This window comes from Anser anser, assembly GCF_964211835.1.
Source record: "Anser anser genome assembly, chromosome: 1".
In the NCBI taxonomy this organism is placed as follows: domain Eukaryota; kingdom Metazoa; phylum Chordata; class Aves; order Anseriformes; family Anatidae; genus Anser; species Anser anser.
The window spans coordinates 147,628,333-147,645,202 of record NC_139720.1 but is presented as its reverse complement, the minus strand read 5'-3'; the positions used below and the strand labels follow the sequence as shown (position 1 = coordinate 147,645,202).

The 16,870-nt window shown below is 40.5% G+C and overlaps 1 protein-coding gene across 4 annotated transcripts in view; it reads right to left on the bottom strand.

Moving 5' to 3' along the window:
* Positions 1-294: 294 nt before the first annotated feature.
* Positions 295-16,870, bottom strand: part of RASA3 (RAS p21 protein activator 3) — a 164,741-nt gene continuing 148,165 nt past the window's right edge. For 3 of the 4 annotated variants that reach the window (XM_083801771.1, XM_083801769.1, XM_083801772.1), the window contains 11 exons: positions 16,517-16,640; positions 15,691-15,797; positions 14,984-15,061; positions 13,969-14,046; positions 13,348-13,421; positions 9,567-9,682; positions 8,541-8,623; positions 5,588-5,799; positions 4,717-4,820; positions 2,753-2,936; positions 295-2,170 (listed from right to left, as the gene is read on the bottom strand). In XM_083801771.1, coding sequence (XP_083657897.1) covers positions 2,095-2,170; positions 2,753-2,936; positions 4,717-4,820; positions 5,588-5,799; positions 8,541-8,623; positions 9,567-9,682; positions 13,348-13,421; positions 13,969-14,046; positions 14,984-15,061; positions 15,691-15,797; positions 16,517-16,640 — 1,236 coding nt within the window. In that variant the 3' untranslated portion in view covers positions 295-2,094. The remainder of the gene's footprint in view (positions 2,171-2,752; positions 2,937-4,716; positions 4,821-5,587; positions 5,800-8,540; positions 8,624-9,566; positions 9,683-13,347; positions 13,422-13,968; positions 14,047-14,983; positions 15,062-15,690; positions 15,798-16,516; positions 16,641-16,870) is intronic. The other variant, XM_083801770.1, reaches the window with a different exon arrangement.

The window sequence follows — 16,870 nt, the reverse complement described above, 5'->3', positions numbered from 1 at the left end:
AGGAACCAGTTGAAAAGGCCGATCTGTAGCTGGGCAAAAACAGTTTTCATTGCTAGATCAGTTTATGGAAGGCTCAGGTACCCAATCTGGTTCACTGCGGATGCCATGCTGACCCAAAGGAAGGGGTGGAGATGGGAAGAAGTGAAGACGGGACTCAGCAGCCCAGCAGCGCTTGGTGTGCGCTCGCAAGGATCTCCATCCACAGCCCAACTCCGAACAGCTGACGCTGTGCCAGCCAACAGCACCCCCGGTGACCATTAGGAACCTAAACAGACTCCAAATGCACACGCAGCCTTCAGAAATAAAACATTTCTTTTAATTGGCAAGTAGAACACACATAACAGGTCATTAGTATTTTATAAACAATATTAAGTTACAAATACAGGTTAAAAATTGCAGTTCATGGCAGCAAAAAGCTCGAAGTCCAAAATGCACCTCTGCGACGCGTTATTTCCCTTTCCCCAGTCTGCTGGGCGAAGACAAATGAAAGATCGTTTATTGTCTGCTAGGAGGTGGTCTACTGATATACTCAAACAAAAAGAAAACCTCATTCCTAAGAGCATCACTAAGAAACAGAGGCATTCAAGGTAATTCAGCCATCTCAAATCACATCAGGTGCAAGGACACGGTTGGGAGTTACTCTGTAAGACCTCAAGCAAAGATACAGATACCTTCACATTAAACTGACAGTTGAATGCTTTCTGTCCCAATTCAGCTTCAAACCAGAACTAGCTTCCAGCCCACAGAAGCTTCAAGTCCATCATGCAGGCTTCCGCGACATCAAAGCTAGACGTTTCGTAAATCAGACCCTTATACAGAGGAAAGTTACTGAGTACAACTAAACAGCTTACATAAATATATATCTTATATTTAGCAGATCTTTATTCCCCTCCCTAACGACTTGTGTTGGTATTAGTGAGATACACAGCTCATTCTGTTTTTAATACACTCAGAACAATAACAAGTTACCTTTACATGTGTTAATACCCTAAGTATCCTTTAACAGGTCTCTCTCTCTCTCTCTCAAAAAAAAAAAAAAGTATTTAAAAACAGTTTGGGAAAGCTAGAAATCTATTTTCCAGAAAAGCAAGTGGTACTAGGATAACGCGGACTCCAGTGCTTAAACATCCTTTCACATAAAAGCCATCCTGACAGCTTTTGTGCCTGGGACTCAGCGTGTCTCAGCTGCCAGACCCGTGTTCCACTCAGCCTTCGTGCTGCGGCGGTAAAAAGGTCTTCAAAATCAGCTCACTTCACCTTTCGGCTGGCAGACTTTCAAACATTGCCACTGTTGGACTGTATAAAAAGAGACAAGTAGCTCTGACATTAGTTCGTTTCCTTCTTGCTCACATTTATGAGAGTCAGTTCTATTACACCACTGAGTTTTCGTCTTCAGAACCAAAGTCTGCTGACTGTGTCTGGAGAAATGACTTTGTATCTCAAAAATATCAAGAGTACCATTCAGATCTGAATTTCTATTAAAAACTGTGCACATTTAGCAAAAAATTATGCTGCTGTAAAAACAAAAGGTCTGCTCCTTGGCCTGCTCATAATACAAGCTACAATGAAAGAGATTACACCAGAGGTTTTTTTCCCTCTGCTTCTGTTCTAAATGCAGGCATTAAAAGCCAAGTGTTACTAAGCTGTTCCTAAGAGAGCACGCGGGGTGTGGCATAATATACATTAATCAGGAACAAAAACAGTAACAAACAACAATTCTAGAAAATGCTGCTTATTAGCAGCACGCTTGGTTTCTGAAACGTAAGGAGTTGCATGGGAGTTGTCAAGATGAAGTCCACACACCTTGATCATTGAACTGATCACTAGATTCCAAGAAACCAAAGCAAATTTAAAAATACACATGACAACAACTGCCTAGAAGGCAGAGTTTCATCATCTGTCAATAACCAGATGAATAAAGTGCATAGCAACTATTATAACAGTTTCTTGAAAAGACAGTATGTTTAGCAAGTCTCCAAGTTTGTAAGCTTGACACTTCTCCATACGTTTTGCTACATGTGTGGCTTCCCTTTTGTTTTGCTGTTCAGCTTCACCGACCAACCCTTCAGCACTGTCTGTGGTGTCCTCTGCACTTCATATGGAATGCGCTGAGATCTCTGACTGCTGCCTGATGTAAGTCTGGAAGCTCTTGTCACCAATGGGATGTTCTCTAGAATTAACAACAACAACAACAACAGATTATATAGAGAATTTTCTGCCAAGGAACCAAAATGTCAGAACACAAAGGAACAGACAGAACATTTTCCTTAAGTTTCATTATCGAAGTTGTAATTACATACTGCACCTTCCTTGAATTGGAAGAACTGACTGCTTTTTCCCTGCTTTTATTTATTTATTTATTTTTGTCAGAGATGTAAAGAGCACTCCTTTATTTATGTGGACACAAACTAAGGTCATGTGGCTGTACATTCTTTGCACCTTTAAACCAACACTCAAAAACAAACCCATAAATACATGTCCCTTCTGGTATCTACTGCACGTTTCATGAGCATGGGCTCAAAATTAAAAATAATCACACTCATTTTTATGAATTTCTTTTATGAACTGAAAAACAAGCATTTAAAAATTCCTTATGCTTTACATATTTAAAATATTGTGATATCCAAAGTCAAAATCTTACTTTGTAGGTATTTTCAGGATCTTTTTTGAACATGAACATGAAGGCCAGAACACAAGCAAGGGAAATACCATTTCCTGGGACTGTTAACCTGTTGTGACAGCCCATACTTACTGGCTTCCATACTTTGTCTTCTTAAATTTATCCCTCTTATACTGAGCGTGCTCCTGCTCTAAAGTTCCAACACCTTCAATAATCAGCTTTAGTGTTTTATATGTCTCTTTAGGGTCATCGATGATGAATGTAGAATATTCTTCCTCTTCAGGTCCATCATACACAGATTTGCTGCCGCAGGCCTCTGGGGAAAAATAAAAAGTACAGGAATAGGCATCAGACAGGTAGGAGAAAAGCAAAAGTGGGACAAGCAGACTAAAAATACTCAGTCTGGGGTCCATGCAGGCCAGCAATTCTCCTCGGTTTGATTCAGCAGAACTACCACAGAACTGAGGCCAACACTGACAGCAACAGCAGAAGGAGCAGGTCCCTGTCCTTTTGCTGGGCTGTTTGCAGGCACAGAGGCTGGCTCATGCCCGTTCCCTCCTCCTAGTCTCCCAAGGAAAGGGGAGCAGGCCTGCCTTTGTGCAAAGCTGTCCTCTGCCGCACAGGCAGCGCTCTCACCCAAATTACCACTAGCAGTACCATGCAAACATCTGGGGAACTCAGAGCCAGGCCTAACTCTGCCCCTTCGCTGCAGGACTGGGCTGTACGAAACCTAGTGTTCCTGTGTCAGAAGGACAGGTTACATTCACGCGCAGCAGCTGAGCAGCATGGATGGCACTTCACAGCAGACCGAATTCAAAACACTTTCAGTTTGAAGTAGTCACGGAAGATGTTTTTACAACTTTACCCCCAAAAGATTCACACAACAAGCACAAGGACAATATGTCACGATTGCTGCCTGCTTAAGGAAATATTCTAAGAAGGGCAAGTCGTAATATTCCCTTCCTACCCTACCTGGGAGCCTTCCTGGCTAAGACATCAGGACACTGCTTACACGGACAATTGCAACACATTCATGATGTGATCTGCTTTGGCATTGTAGGTGAGCACATTAGGAAGAGAGAATTTTACTCTTCTGCCTTAGCTTTCTAGCTGTGCTGCTCTTCCAGTCTCAGCTGTCGAGTTACCTTCCCCTTGCTGCACTGCCTGCGCCAGGCCCGCGTCCTTTTCCCTGACACTGAGACTGGACGCTGGCTCTGGCAGGGAGGATTCGGAACAGGGGCAGGCTGGGCACTGGTTCAGACAGCTCGGAAGTGGTGGAGGATCTTCAGTTTGCAATTGCCTGGTGGCCAGGACTGGATTAAAGTGCTTTCCAATCCGTGTTTGACACCGCCAACTTATCTCGTATTATAAAACAGAGTGCTATTTAAAGATCAGTGCCACAGCGAAGGCTTCCCTGCCACTCCCTGTGCTAAACTGGGATTTCACGTCTGGCACCGTGTACACCAGATACTTTCCTTGGCATGCCTACCAGTATTAACTTCCTCTGCTGTCTCTTCTTTCTTTTATCCTTTAAATCACATCCTCGTTCCCCCTAGCTCTTAAGGGTTTCTCAGCCCAAACTTCACTCCTCATCGCTCCAGACACCCAAAGGTCATCTTTTGTTGATAATTCCGGAAGAGCCTGTCGAGGGAATCCGTTTGGATCCAGCCTGTTCTGGGGATCTGAATCAGGGAATGTGCACGTGGCTTCTGGTAATATAAACCCATGTTCCCCTGACACCTCAACTTTGCTGGTGCTTCTTTTCGGGTTCAGTAAACTTCTGGTTTAGTCCGCGCTCCGATTTGTCAATTCAGAGCATCCAAGTTATGCTCTCCGACCATGCTATTTTAGGATGCTGCGGTTAAGTCCGTATTTCAAACAACTGTTTATTATGCAAAGAACTTTGTACAGACTATGAGACTGCACGCTGCTACAAAAATAATCCATGAAACTGCCTCAAGGCAGCAGAAGGGGAAACATTAAGTAACGGCTAATCAGGATTTGATCCGCAAGGTTGCTCTAACTGAAACATCCAATTTTTCAAAGGTATTTTTGCCTTGCTAGGTGTCAGAGGTGCAAAGATCTTTCCCCCTTACCTTGCATTTTCTCCAATTTTGGCATATACAAGTTGAAAAGAGAGTAGATGCGCTCAGTTTCTCTATCTCCATCTATATCCAGTTGTATATTTGCTGGCAGGCCTCTGTAAGGGTCAGGAAGAGAGGCAGAAGTTAGATGTTAAACGGTGTATTATGGCACAAAAAAACACTTAACGAGGATGAAAATATACAACTTCCGTGTTGAAAGCAAGTACTCATGAAAGCCAACAAAATACATGGAACGGAGCACAAAACTTCCTACTGTTCCCAAGAGAAAAGGTAGCCAAGTTCAAACTTCTTTATGCCTGGATTTATCCAGCGTGCTTTCACTCTGACTTGAAAGAGAAGACTGTACCGGTAGCCAAACATTTTGGTGAATTAATCTATTATAACCAGATGGAGGAGCCAAAGCACTGAATTCCCAGCTATCCAGGTCTTCTATTCTGAGACTAACTACCGCTGCAGACTTGTTGCTTCTCTCAGTTTAGAAGAAAATAGTTTCCTGGGAAGCAGACTGTACCTCTTCATTTAACAGAGACCCTGAGTAGCCTGCTCAGAAAAGATCAGTTTAGAATTAAATCCAGAAGCAGATCTTTGTTTCAGAAATTTACAAACAAAACATTGAAGGGATGTCTGGCATATTTACTAATGGTAGACGATCAGAATGAAAATATTTTATCCTATGGTCAACTCTTACCAATGTTTTGAACTCTAAAAATTTCAACATTTTGACCGAGGTTTGCAGATACTGACAGCATCAGAAGTGACATCAAAGAGGGCCTTTGAAAACACGACACTGCCTGCACGTCTGGTGCACTGACACACGTGGCCCTGGCAGTATCCAGAGCAGCGGCACGGTACCGATCCTTACCCTGTGCAGGGTGTGCAGCCAGGAGTGTTATCTGCAGTAGCTTTACAGCAAAGCCAGTGGCCGTTAAGGTAGGCGGAGGGGTGGTAGACCGTGAGGCGTTTCTTGTTGCACTGGCTGACTTTGGTGAGTATATCGATCCAGTCCTTGGCCTCCACACAGTTATTTGCTTGGATATACAGGACTCTTCTTTCAGGCTGGATCACCTGGAACATCTGCGAACAGAGAAGTCAACCACAGAATAAACCACCCAACTGAGCTGGCGAACCTAGGACTGGGCTCAGACCGATGGATTTACTGAAGTAAAAACAGCATGCAGAACGCACCAATAAATACAGTTCAACACAAAATCAAGAAAGCGAATGTGCCCTTAAAACAACAAGACCTTTCACCTGGTACAAGGAATAAGATACTGTTCCTTGAGGTGATGATTTACAAGCAGCTAATATCAACTCGCTGGTTGGGCCTCCGCAAGCCTCGGGGACACAATTTTAGTAATGTCGCAGCTCTAAGTTTTGGATGGGTGGCAGAAGGAAGCAATGCAGGGCTGAAAGGAAATGCTAGTCAGAAGGAGGCAGGAAAGACTAAAAATGAGAATCTGGATCCGACCTTTGGGACGGCTTTGCTTTAACTGTAACTTTGCTTTATCTGTAGTCTTTTTAACACTTACTTCAGCACGATTCTTTCGTTTTAGTAACTTCCACACTTCTGCACCCAACCACAGCTGCTATTAGCAAATCACAGCAATGCATTTTCTCTGTTTCTCTTTAATTGCCTGGGGGTGGTTCGAATTGCTACATGTTAATTCTGCCTTATGGCTCGGGCACTCAAAATCTAAAATAAAGCTTCCCCTGCCTGTCCAAAACAGCTTCTTCTCCAAGACGGCACAATTGCCTTTCATTTCTTCCCCTTGAAGAGGCAAGTTTCTGATGTCCAGCCTTACTGCTTGATTACGCTGATGATGAACACTTATCATTTCCTTTACCTTCTGCAAATACTTAATTTTAATGGTTTTTCCTCTGTCAGATATTCTTAAATTATCCTTTTCCCATTCTACTTTCCCATTTGATTATTCAAGCCATTAGTCATTGCACTGCCCACATAATTTGCAATATTATTTTCCAAACAGCTGGTTCTTCTCTTCTACTTCAGAGAGAAAAACAAAAAGGCATAAAACATCAATTTTGGAGGTGCGCGGTGGTCCTGTGTAGAGCCAGGAGTTGGATTCTATGATCGTCATGGCTCTCTTCCAACTCAGGATATTCTAAGAAAACTGAGATTCACCTTGGTGTATTACAAAGAGCTGAAATATTGGCCTGAATTCTGCACCTGGCAGGTCAGGAGAATGTTGTAGGCTGGCACCAGGCACCATCTCTCCTTCCCTTGGTACACTTTCAGGTGAACATCCTTCAAAATTGCTTGCAAATATACTTGCTAATTTGCGAATGAACAGCTGTCTTGTAATTACAACATCACTTACAGCAGGAAACAGAAGCTCCAACAGTCATTTCCCTGGATTTAGTATCCCCACAGACACTAGACAGTAATTAGAAAGGCACAAAGGCCTCCACGTAACAGCCGTGGATGAGCTGCTAGTGTCAGTCCAGCACTGCCAAAATGCACAAAGAGGCCTTTTAATAAGACTTTTCAGGACATGACTGGCAATCCGAGTTTGGGGAATGGGGAAGGAAGGAAAGAGGAAGATGGCAGTGCGCAGCTCAACTCTCTGTTAACACACAGCTACAGGGAAGAGAATTTCAATGTCCTGAAGGGGTAAATGGAGCCTGCTGCATTACAACAAAGGGACAGACTTAAGGGGTATGGCTTTGTGTAAGGGGATACCAAGCCAAGTGAACTAGCATATGGCAACAACTAAGCCAAGAATTTCGAGTGGTTGCAAGACCTTTACACTACCAAAACCACCAGTTGCTTCTCATACAACACAGAAGACCCGAGAAATACTTAGAGGCATTCTCTAGGCCAAAGTGTGCTTAAGGAAGATGAAGGCCGCTTGAAAGGCGATGCACAGCCTTACTAGCCTTACTGCCAGACATGCAGCTTTATCAGAGTAATAAAAATAGATTTGGTACAATTCAGAGCATAGATACATAGAGAATATTTATAGAAAACGTGTATCTTTAATCACACTTAGTACCCATGATGGAATATCCATTGCAAATACATCTGCTGTGGTGTCTTGAGAATTCTGTTCTTGCTGCAGCTTTCTATTTATGTACGGCAAGATAAATGGGAACATAAACGTCACCAGGAGAAGGTGACAATGGTATTTTCTACTGCTTATGGAAAGACTCCGAACCTTACTTTCTGGAATGGACGTAGTCACCTTCATTTCCTAGGTAATACTGACTCCAAGCAGCCAAAAACGGCACAGTTTCTGTTCATGCTCACAATACTATCTTCTGTTGTTAACAATAACGGGATATTTTCCCTATAATAAGTCTTTTAAATAAGGAGAGATTCTGAATGCATTTTAGCCCAGTAGACTCAGCGCAAGTTAAGGAATGTTTTCACTGAGGAGTTAATCAGAATTAGAGCTCAGCTCCTCTCCATACCCAGTAAGTTTTATCTCAAGTGTACGCCTGTAATCGTTCACAAGCACAAGCAGTCAGTTCCTTCCCAACAGAGAGGTCTGACAGACAGGGCAGGGACTCGATTACCTTACCTGTGCCCAACACTGTGGAGCTCAGACAGCTGATCAGCAGTGGTCAGTACTGAGTGTGCTGCGGATCACGAAACCCAAGGACTGCTGACTGGACTGATAAGAATCTGAATGGGCTGTACTTTTGGAAACTCCTGCTACTATATACAGAACAAGCAGCTGTGGTTGTACGTCTTTCAATAGAAACCCAATCCACGTTACAAAAGGGAAAAAGGCGATTAGGCTGATGGATCCAGACCAGCCTAACAAGTAAGTTAATGAAGATGACCTACTTACATTTTTCATTTTAAAGGATTCCTCCTCCAGTCTTTCCACTGCCAGAATGTTTTCAATTGGAATGCTACACAGAGGGTGATCACCTGCAGAACGAATACATAGACGCTGAGCAACTTATTCAAAATTCAACTTCACCCTCTGCCCTTATTCTTAGGGCTGATTCAGTTCCTTTGAAGGTCATGTTGACTGCATAGAAAGAAAATCTTTCCCTCAGCAGGGATTTACCAGCATGGTCCTGAAGCATTACCTTAATTTCATTTCTGCTTTCAGCAGCACTACGTTATGCTAGCAAATCTCTGAGAAACTGACTGCTGCAGCAGGACACAGAATATTTACTGAGGCGGTGAAAGAAATCATTCTTATCAGCCGAGCTGAAGTATTTTGATGGTGGTGATGTAAGATTCCAAAGTTGAGTGTGAAATGATGACCAGTACGATCTGAGCATCTTTCCTCATCTTTCTCACCCCAAATTTATTTATTTGATAGAAGGGAGTGATACTTGGTGCGTACTACTGAACCAACAGAAACGATTTGTGAAAAGCAAAATTCTTGATATTAGGCAGCATTAAGTGAACAAATATTTGCAGGTTCAAAGCTGCAAATCCCTGACTACTGCAGTCAGTTGTGCTAATGCTGCAGAATTTATAAGAACTAGCAGAAACGCACCTGACAATATTCAATCCAAATCCAAATCCCAGGGTAAAATATTTGAGCCCCTGAGTTTTGTTTCCTAAGACAATTTCCTAGGTAACTGTGAAACCTACAGATAATGCTAATAATTAATATTAAACAAAAACCATCAAATATTCTGCTAATTTATATCATCTTGGGCTATCCAAGAGCCTTCTCTAGCAGTCAGTACAGATATACTAAAAAAAGGGGAAGAAAATAAAGGCTGACAAACTTCTCTGCGCTGTGCCTTCTACAGTTACAGATTAGGTATCAGTGTTCAGTTCTTACATTATCTTCATATTTAATCTTCACTTTAAAGTATGGTTTAAAAATTAAAAAAAAAGCCTGGCAAACCTTTGTTACCTTTGCTTTTCTGATAGGTGAACTCATGATTTGTCAGGCGAAACCATCTCTTCTTGAAGTTTTTCATACCAAATCGTTTTCTTCCTTGTGCTCTCTTGATCATGAACCTAGTAAACAGGACAATGGTTGTTACAATAGACCAGATTTTACACTTACATGCATATATATATATATATATGCATACATGTTTTCTCATTATTGAGGCCTTGTCTTGACAAGGAAAGGAAAGTCACATTTGGATAGGTTTAGTGCATCTGTTAGTTAAGCCTGTCCTTTTTCCAGATCTAGATATGGGGCAAGACAAGAAGCTTGATTTGTAGTGGATACAGGGACTCTAGTTAATTAGCTGAACTGCAGCATGTGCTCTTTCTTCTGTTCCAAATCCAGCTAAAGGATTTCCTACTACAGCAGAAAAAGGTTCTGTTAAGCCTGACACAACTCTACCAGTTTTCTTTTTTTTTTAAGCTCAAAACGTTTAGAGTACGTTTAATTATTAAAGGTAAGTGTAAGGCTTCTGGAGCACAGGGACTGTGTCTTGCCATGCTTTAGTCACTCTCATGCTTCAGAAAAAATCAGGATGCTCCACAACGCCATTTGCAATTGTACATTGATGCTGCAGTTAGAAATGGGTTTTCGATAAGCAATTCAAAGCAATTTGATGATTGAAAGCTAGGACAACCCCCTTTTTTGGCAGAGGAGAGGCATTCATTTAGTGAGTTGTCAGTTTTAATTAATTTCAAACTTGAATTAGCTTACAAGGAACTGTGATGCATCCGCCGCCTTCCTAACCACTAAATCAATCCAAAAGTTTCAAGGTGACTTTGGAAAGCCTGGTGACTTCATACTGCTCAGCCTCACTTTTGGTGTAAAATGTGTATGCATATGCAGTAGGGATTTGATAACAGCTACTCTACACATTAACTATTGTGCGAAATACAGAACAGTACAATGGAGGCAGTAAAAACTACTTACTACAGAGTAGTTTTTATCAGGTAGGAAAGCACTACGCAGCACAAAGAGCATACAGATTGAACAGCGAGTGATTTGGTTGAAGATTTTCAATAGCAGAGCTAAAATGCTTCGAACAGCCAATCCTATTTCTTGCTTTGGGTATCTTCAGTCAGAAACAATTGCATTGCATCCAACTGAACAGCAGGGCTGCTCAAAGCTCAAACAGAAAACCAAGTTCCTTCAGACTTTAACTATTTTGTGACCAGCTGGGCTGGTGCCTGCTGCCCGTTCCAAGTAGTATGGGCAAAAGCTGACAAGCACTGTATAGAGCAAAAGATATATTTTGTTAATCAGTTATAGTTACACACTCATCCCATTTTTAAAATGGTCATTTGCTGTCTCAGTCTTTGTTCTTGGATTCCATGAGAAAGATTTAATACAACCATATCATTTAGATCATTAGCAGGCCCCACTGGTGGGGTGGCAGTCTTTGTATATTTCAAGGTTAAAGCAAATTTCAAGGGAAGAGCAGATATCCTTGGGCTGGACAATATGCTCTGCAAGTTGGTTTCTCTTCTTTTTTCATGCCAACACTTAAAAGGTGACTTAGAAGTGAAGACTCCTACGAAGCCTCCCTATCTGAGAAATGCGAACTCCGTACTGCAGAGCTAAGAGCAGTATTATTTAATTTCTAATTAAATTTTTCAGAGCTGACATAGCTGAGGGAAGAATGTGCTTTGATTTCCCACAGATAGGTGTCAACTGTTCAAAACCACTGAAGTTTCAAGGTCAATTTAAAAAAAAATGTTTCTAATATTAGCAGAATGTGTGAGAAGTCGGAGCAAACAGTCAGAAGCATGAAGGAAAAAAACAAACAGTTGAAGATGAACCCCATTCCAGGGCTGGATGGCCAGAGAAGCTTTTTCTTCTTGTGGTTATGGTGGACCTGACTTTGGGTCTGCCTTAGCTTTGCTTGGAAGCATCAGCATGCAGCTTTCACCCACAAGAATGGCAGGACTGGTTCTCCCTGGAGTTCTCCTCCTTTTGCGAAGAACCAGGCAGACAGCTACCAAGCAGTGATGGCATGACCAATGCCAGCAAACCCAAGTGCCAGTGACTAGAATCTTTGGTACTACGCATCCATTGAAAAGTACATACGCTATAGCTTTCCATCTAGAAACTCTTAATAGAAGGATAGATTAAAAAAAAAAAAAAGAAAAGAAAAGGAAATCAAATAAAAACATCGCAAAGACAAGGAGACACCCCACTAACCAGCCAATGAAACTGGAGAATAATCAAACAAAAGGCTGTGAAAATCCCCACCCGCTCTCCATGACACAGCATGGCAATAATGCAAACATCAGGAAAGACTGAAGTAGCTGAAGCCTACTCTGCAGCCTTGAGAACGAGTTACATGAATGCTACTTGAAGTGCAACTTCTTAACTACTTGTGATTTCTACTTCTTAACTACAGTGAGTTCTTCAGGATATATACACTGAATATTAAGCAAATTTCAGTGCTTCTTGGAGCCTCTGCCTACAGATAAAAGTCCCTAATTCTCTATTTTTCAGCAGGTTTTTGTTTTAAGGAGGAAAAAAAAAAAAGGACTCGGTCAACACGTAAGAAATAAATAACAAAATGTTTAAATGTTTTCTGCTGGTTTTACACAGGCATTTCAGGATTGTTAAACAGACTACTTCCTTCCCGAAGTTAAGTCAGACAAGTCTACTGCTGTGAAGGAAGGACATGCTGTCAGCCGGTAGCTACAGCAAAGCACCAACTGCCCCTACCATCTTACCTGCACGAACTATTACCATCAACTTTCTTTACTGTTAGTTTAAGAGTCCTTACAACAGCAGCCACAGGCCGAGCAAGAAAAGACAGAAAAAAATCAGAGAGGAGCAAAAGAAAGACAGAGGCAGAAAAAAACAATAATGTTTTAGAGTTAGAGGGAAAATGTTACAAACGATACAATTCTTTTCAGAAACAAAAGAATGATAAATGTACAGAATTAAAACAGACAAACTGGCTTCTAGGGACGGACCCTCATCAGAGAACTGAACTGCTGAGGCTAACTGGAAGTGGCAGTCATGTTTTTACTGAAAATCTGATTTTTACGTGACTTAGAGCTACAATGAAAGCTTACTTTCAGCAAGAGTTCAGCTTACTAAGTTCTGACCGGAGGAATTCGGATTTTTACTTTCCTCCTCCCAGCCCAAAGAACAGTGCACTTAGATGATCTTAACTCATTTTTTAACACAAAAAATGCCAACATTTAGTCTCTAAAACTAGTATGGCATATAGAACATGGTTCCGTAAAACAGAAAGGTACTAAAACCAGAAACTGTTCCAAATGTAACACAAATTTTCCTCAAAGCGGCCCTGATTAGCCTATGTGTTTTAAAGGGCAGCAAAAGCATATCCCATTTGCAGGCTTTGCCCTCACTAAGATATTCAGTATCAGCATTCACAGTGAAATTTTACAGCTTTTTTTCACTGTGGTTTAAAAAAAAGAAAAATAAAACTTGATCTTAACACAGGGCTGATTTAAATTTATTTTGCATTAACTGTGCTAATTAAGGTCTACAGGCTTCTTTTTCCTCCATGTATTTCAAAACACACTTAATATAAGGTGTTTAAAACAAACAAAAGGATGTTAAAATCAACTACAGCAGCCACAGAGAGTAGAAACAGCAATACAATCATTGCCCTACGTTCTTTTCTGAACACACAGATGGAATAGGGGTGGGGTAAAAGATAGCTGCCTTAGAACTGTAGCAAGCACACATTCAGAGGGTTTTGTTTCACATGCATGCTTACCCTTCTTTAAGCAATATAGGTTGCTCTATGCTCTTGTGATCTCTCCTTCCTGAAGATGAAATTAAATCTAGAAACTAAAAGGTGAACAAAAAGCATAAATAAAATGACAGTACAGCACTACCCAAATTAAAATCTTTAACGTTAGTCCAACATGGTGCTACAAGGACATACTGTAGAAGTAGTCAAACAGAAGGGTACTGGCAGATACTTGAGGAATCTGGGAGGTTTCTTGGGCTGTAAACTAAAAATAGCACAAATGCTCCTAAGCAGAAAAGCTGCAGATGACCAGCCCTTCTTTTCCTGTTTCTCTTTTGTTACGCTTATCTTTCAATTCCTTTTGGCCTAGGCAATTTTCAGACAGACCTGCAGCATCCTATGCAGCATGCCCATGACTCGAGCAGTAAGCAGCAGCTTATTGATCCAACCTAATTATTAAATAGAAGCAGACCCAACGAGATTATAATATTGGCATGCACATAATTTAATGCATTCTCAAAATTACAATAACTGGGAGCCTGCCTTTTCTAGTACACACACCCTAGTTCACAAACAGTACATTCTAGGTTTGAGCATCAGCTCCAACAACACGCAAGGATGATTCAGAACATTTACATTACGTACATTTTTTACTGCATCTGCGTATTTCTGCTCGTTGAAGTAGTCATAAAAAGTAGCCATGTAGGATTCCTTGAAATTAGCCTGAAATACAAAACCAAAACCATGCATATCGTAATACAGTTTATACCTAAAATATTGTTGTTAACAGTAGCAGACAATGAGACAAACCACCGCGGATAGGAGTTTTGTCTTTCTGGCCAGAGGTAAAATAAACAAAAAGCTACTTTCCCATTGTACAGCACACACTCAGGAGTACCAAATTCTTATTTCAAATGGTAATAGAACACATCCCAGATGCTCAATTAATACAGTTAATAATGCATTATTCAAAAGCTTCAAGCTTCTGCTTTGGCTTTTAATCCTGGTCCTAAAAGCTGACAAAAAGTGTATGAATTCTATTGCCTCAAAGGACTCTTAATTGAGGTACAAATTCATCTACAATTGCCTGTGTTAATCGTAACTAGACCACCAGCAACCCCAAATTATCACCAGATATAGCAGTTTGGTACCTTATTTAAACAAGTTTTACTTCATTTAGAAGTACAGAGCACAGGCATCCAGATCTCATTTCACCACTGACTGGCAATAAACAGAATCGGTATGAAAGGAAAAGCACTGCCTTTCCCTTTACTGGGATATTCTTCTCAATTAAGGCTTTAAAATGCGGAGACAATCTGAAAAACCCTGTAGAGCTGCTATCATGTATCAGATGCAAATAGAGAATTTCACGGGTTTTCCTGATCACTATCTGTTCTTCCAGAAGGAAGGAATGAAAAGCCCTGGAACAGTCTTCTAGGCTGGGCACACAATTTTGCTTTACTAAAATGTAGTTCAGTTTAAGACAGGCTTATTTTTCCTGTGAGCATGTGAGCCTTATAATCAAAGCAGATGAAAGTAGTTTTGCCTAAAACTAGCGCTACTCAAGAATTTTAAAGGCTTAATTAAAATGAGTGATAAAAGCTTTGAAAAAGAAATCACTTTCCTGAGTTAAACCTTTAAATGAAAAGGACATACTTACAGATTTAGATTTTGATAGGCTGCCCAGTGTTTGAATGGTTTTAGAGATAAGTGTCAAAGTTCGAGAAGTCTGAGGGTCCTAGCAAAGAGAACAACAGTATAATATGGATTGGATATATAAAACATCCTGTTTCTTATTCTCCTTGTAGAAAATTAACATAAAATTAGAAAAGGCCCAATAAAACACTATAGGAAAAGCATTGCTTCTTTTAAAGGTTTTTGACTCTTTAGCCACCTCATTGCTTTTGGTTCTCTGAAGACCAATCACTCCCAAAGCTAGAGAGATTAAGCTACCCCACTGCCTTGGTTTTCCGGAAACTAATCACTTGCAAAACTAAAGTCTATCTTAAAGACTTTCTGTTCAGGTCCTCTCCACTCCCAGTAAAAACAACTACTGAAAGTTTTGGATAAGTTGCTTAACATCCAAAACATCTCCAATTGTTGCTGACAATCAACCTAGCATTAATGTAAGGCAGTAAAAATGAGACCATCTACCTTGTTTGACCTTAAAGTTCACTGTTCCTCCCATACCTCCCGAATTCTTCACATACAGTCATTCTCCATATGCAAGACAGACATAGCAGATCTTTGAACTAACAAAGCTATTTCTCCTAGAGGCTATTAAAAGAATTGAAGAAAGAATCTTGCTAGACTGACTGTGGTGACAGAACCATATACATAGCTCGAAGAAATTGATACAATACTTACAGGATGGTGTGGTGTAAGCTGAAAGAGGTTTGGAGAAAGAATGGCAGGAGCAAAGAATCTCAGGAAAATAAAGCTGCTGACAGCTGTATACCTCACATCCAGGTCACCTATTGAAAAAAAAATATTTCTAATGAGTATTTCAATAATCCCTCCTTTAAAGCCTTCTGCAATTGCCAGAATGCCTTCAGAAAGCTAACTCAAACGTGTGCTGGAAATGTACCTATCTACAAGTTAAATCATTACTCTAATCTGCTTCCTTTCATGAAAATACATAGGTTAGTTGTTTTGCTTGATCCTAGTTTGATATTGCCCACCCATTCTCACAGAGCCGAAACAACTAGGAGGCAGTGGAAAGAGCTCTCTTGACAGCCAAAAAAAACTTTGCAGCACATGGACCTCCCAGGACTATGAGCTTGCAATGACTCCAACAAATTGGCCTTTATTACAAGTTGATGTATGAGAAGAAAATAATTCAGTTCCATGGAGCCTGCAGAACGAGCCATTACGAAAAATGGAACATTTAAAAACAGCATACTTCGTAAATACTGAAACCATAAATATACACCAACATAAACTCTTTTAAAATATTGTTTTCCTTTGAATATTTAAGAAAAACTCATAATCATCACAAGTACTGTTTTTCATGGAATGAACAAACAAGGGAAAAACAGCATTTATAATCAGGAAAAAAAACACACCCCAAACTGTATTTGGGATAATATCATGTTCAATGACTAAATCTATCATGGATCATGCAGACTTCTAGATTACACCTACGTTTAAAAGCTATCAGAGATACAAAATGAAGCAATACAGAAAAACTCACCTTGAAAACGTTTGGCAGCTGATTCTCTCAGTGAAAAGAAAATATCACACATCACTGTAGGACAGCTTACACCAGACTTAGTAATTACAGTAAAAATGCGATCAACATACTGCCTCAGATTTTCCTGAAAAATACAATGATTATGACAAAATTGGTACCATTTTCTGTTGTGGAAAGCAGTATTATCCCTGGTTTTATTCATAATGGCATCATTAAGAGATTCTCACTTCCAACATCATATACTTGCAAAACAATCTCACGCTCAGTGATACTCTCTACAATAAATGCACATATTTAAGAGTAAAAATGTTATCCCTATCAAAAACATCGAGTGATGTGGTTGCATGACATATT